At 36.9% G+C, this 2,854-nt stretch overlaps 1 protein-coding gene across 1 annotated transcript in view; it reads left to right on the top strand.

The window, feature by feature from the left end:
• LOC102844487 (short-chain dehydrogenase/reductase family 16C member 6-like) overlaps nt 1–2,854 on the top strand; it is a 38,191-nt gene that overhangs the window by 32,784 nt on the left and 2,553 nt on the right. The window contains exon 5 of the mRNA XM_006888894.1: nt 1,262–1,387. Coding sequence (XP_006888956.1) covers nt 1,262–1,387 — 126 coding nt within the window. The remainder of the gene's footprint in view (nt 1–1,261; nt 1,388–2,854) is intronic.

The raw sequence follows: 2,854 nt of genomic DNA, 5'->3' as shown, positions 1-2,854 counted from the left end.
AAAAATAAAAAGCTGACAAAATGGATATAAAAGGGAAATGTAGTATTCCTAAAAACAAGCTTCTTTATTTAAAAGAAAAGTATCTAGGAAAGTAATCTAAACAGAAGAGTCAAAATCTCTAGAGCAGAACAAACAGGGAAAGTAAGATTGCCTGTTCAGAGAGGACAAGCTGGAGCTGTAGGAAAAGCTTGAAATAACAGAATGGAAACTCTGAGTTTCAGAAAATGAGAATCATTGCCTGACAACGTAACATATAAAGATGCTCATTTCCTGAGAAAGTGAGAAATGGGGTACACATGGAGACTTGTACACCAATGCTCATAGCAACATTATTCACTATCGCAAGAACATAGAAACGGCACAAATGTCCAAACACAATCTAATAGATTGAGAAATTATGGTACATTCACACAATGGAATACCATGCAGCATTCAGGAGCAATGATTTTATAAATCACTACTTAAATTTGGAGGCTCTGGAGAGCTTTATGCTAAGTGAATTAACTCAATCCCATAAAGACAAATACTGTATAAGACTATTATTGTAGAAAGTGTATGAGCATCCAAGGGGGAGGGGGAGAACAAAGGGGTGAGGATGTGCAGGGAAGGGGGGGCTTAAACATTGGTTTTCACAATTTGGTGGGTGGAGAGAGTAGTGGGTAAAGGAAGTGGGAGAGATTCGGTGTGAAAAACAATGCATAAGAACTTTGTAAATAAACCAGTATGAAATATTTTTTTTAAAAAAGACAAGAAACAAAAAAAGAAAGATACTTAAGTGATACGGAAACATAATAGGATAGTGTAACAAGCCAAAGTAATGCCTTACGAGAGTTTTCTTTCTAGCCTCATGTATTTACTCCAGTTAAGTTGATGAGTCTAATGTGAACTGCTGTTTCCACTAAAAGATACACTCTACATGCTCAAGAGAGATTTTTCTTTTTGTGGTAAAATATATTTTGCTTATTTGTTTCTTCAAAGTATGTAATTATTTGCTTTACAGAAGAGGGAAAAGAGAAGAAAGATATTTAAAAAAATCTAACTACTTCTTTCATACATCCATCACATAGCAGAAAACTAATTAAGAAGTCAGGGAGTTTGTTGTAGAGAATTAAGTATCTGAACAATATTTCAGTATTATTGATGGGAGGAAGCACCAGATAATTCTTACTATTTAAGTTCTAGATGACTATTAGGAGTTATAACACCACAACTGAAAATTAAAAATTGATGTGTTAATGATGATGTATTTTTGTCATTTTAGATATCCTCTTCTATTACCTCTATTGGAACCAGAGTTTGCAACTCAAACCATTGTAAATGCTATTTTACGGAACCAATTATATGTATTAATGCCCAAGATTCTTTGGTTTGCAATGATCATTAAACAGTAAGTTAACTTCTCTCTCTCTCTCTCTCTCATTTTTAAACATAGTGATTTTAATCATTGCAACCTCATTCGCTGAGAAAAAAAGCTTTGTCTTAAATGATAAAAGAAAAGCATTTAATAGTGCAAGGACTTTTTTGGACCACTGCAAGTTGTACCTTAATTGCTTCAGAGATTAAGAAACTGTGGTCCCTATTTAGTCCAAGTATTTATGCTCAACACTGACTCAAATAATACCTAAATGTTGTGTGGTGGCTTTCATGAACTCCTATTTTGACTAATGTAGACTTCTTAGAGCTTTGTTGACCTAGTGGTAACAAGTTGTGCACAAGGCATGAAGTTCAAAACCACCAGCTGCTCTTTGGAAGAAGGCTGGGCAATCCCCTCCCTTGCAATTAATTGTCTCTGAAAAGCCACTGGAGGGTCAGTTATGAGTCCTTTCCAACTCAACAGCACACAGCAATAATGGACTTCTAAGGACCTTGAATGATACTAACATTTTGCACTTGACTACTGAGCTAAAGGTTGAAGGTTCAAACTCCTCCAGCAGTGCCAAGGAAGTAGGAATTTCTGGCATACTCCCAAAAAGACTACAGGCAAAAAAGCAGCTCTGTGTAACACATGGAGTGGCCACAAATCACAATAAACATCTGAAAATGGGCCTATTTTCCTATGTAGACTTCTATTTTAAAAACAAAAGTCAAAATCCTTGAGTATATTGCCAAGTAAATATTGTTGTTATGATTGTGGTTGTGATCATGTGTGCCGTTAAGTAAAAAACTGATCCATAGCTCACTTTCCAGAGGGCTTGTAGGCACAGCAAATCATGAGAAACGATTGTCCATCTTTCCCATGGAGGAGGTGATGGATTTGAACCATGTACCTTTGTGTTGGCAGTGCAATTCTCCTTACCACTAAGCTGCTAGAGCTAAATATTAAGGGTGGGGTTTGGACAAGTTCCTATTTCAGCTTAAAGAGAGAGCATCTATAACTCCATGCAAAGCTTGTACTATCTGCTTCAGCATATTCTTGGATCTTTCATCTGCTCTTCAGATAAGGAACAAAAACATTTCTCTTTCAAAGAGGAACTACTATGTGGCAGGCACGATGTGACCAGGCATTACAGAATGGCATACATTGGCAAGACTCTTTAGGCCTATATTGCTATTATCCTCTTTATGGTGGAGAATCTGGGATGTAGATATCCTAAGTACTTTTTACAGGATTAAACAATAAGTGTTAGTCCATAAGATGTTGAGCAGCTAACACTCTTGACAGTGTGAATACACCAGTGGATCCGTGGGACAAAGATATGCCATCTCCTCCCATGTGATTTGCAGCCTCCTGAGAACCCTCTGGAGGGTCAGCTATGGGTAGATTCTGACTCAAGAGCAATGAATCTTAATGTAAGAAGTGTTGGAGCAGAGTTTCAAGTATTATTCCTGAGCTTCAGCTCTCTTTACCTTTTCT

The sequence above is a fragment of the Elephantulus edwardii genome, unplaced genomic scaffold (genome assembly GCF_000299155.1).
Source record: "Elephantulus edwardii isolate Elephantulus edwardi_28Jun2011 unplaced genomic scaffold, EleEdw1.0 scaffold00072, whole genome shotgun sequence".
NCBI classification, from domain to species: domain Eukaryota; kingdom Metazoa; phylum Chordata; class Mammalia; order Macroscelidea; family Macroscelididae; genus Elephantulus; species Elephantulus edwardii.
The sequence above is the reverse complement of the archived record's forward strand: the minus strand, read 5'-3'. Positions and strand labels throughout refer to the sequence as shown.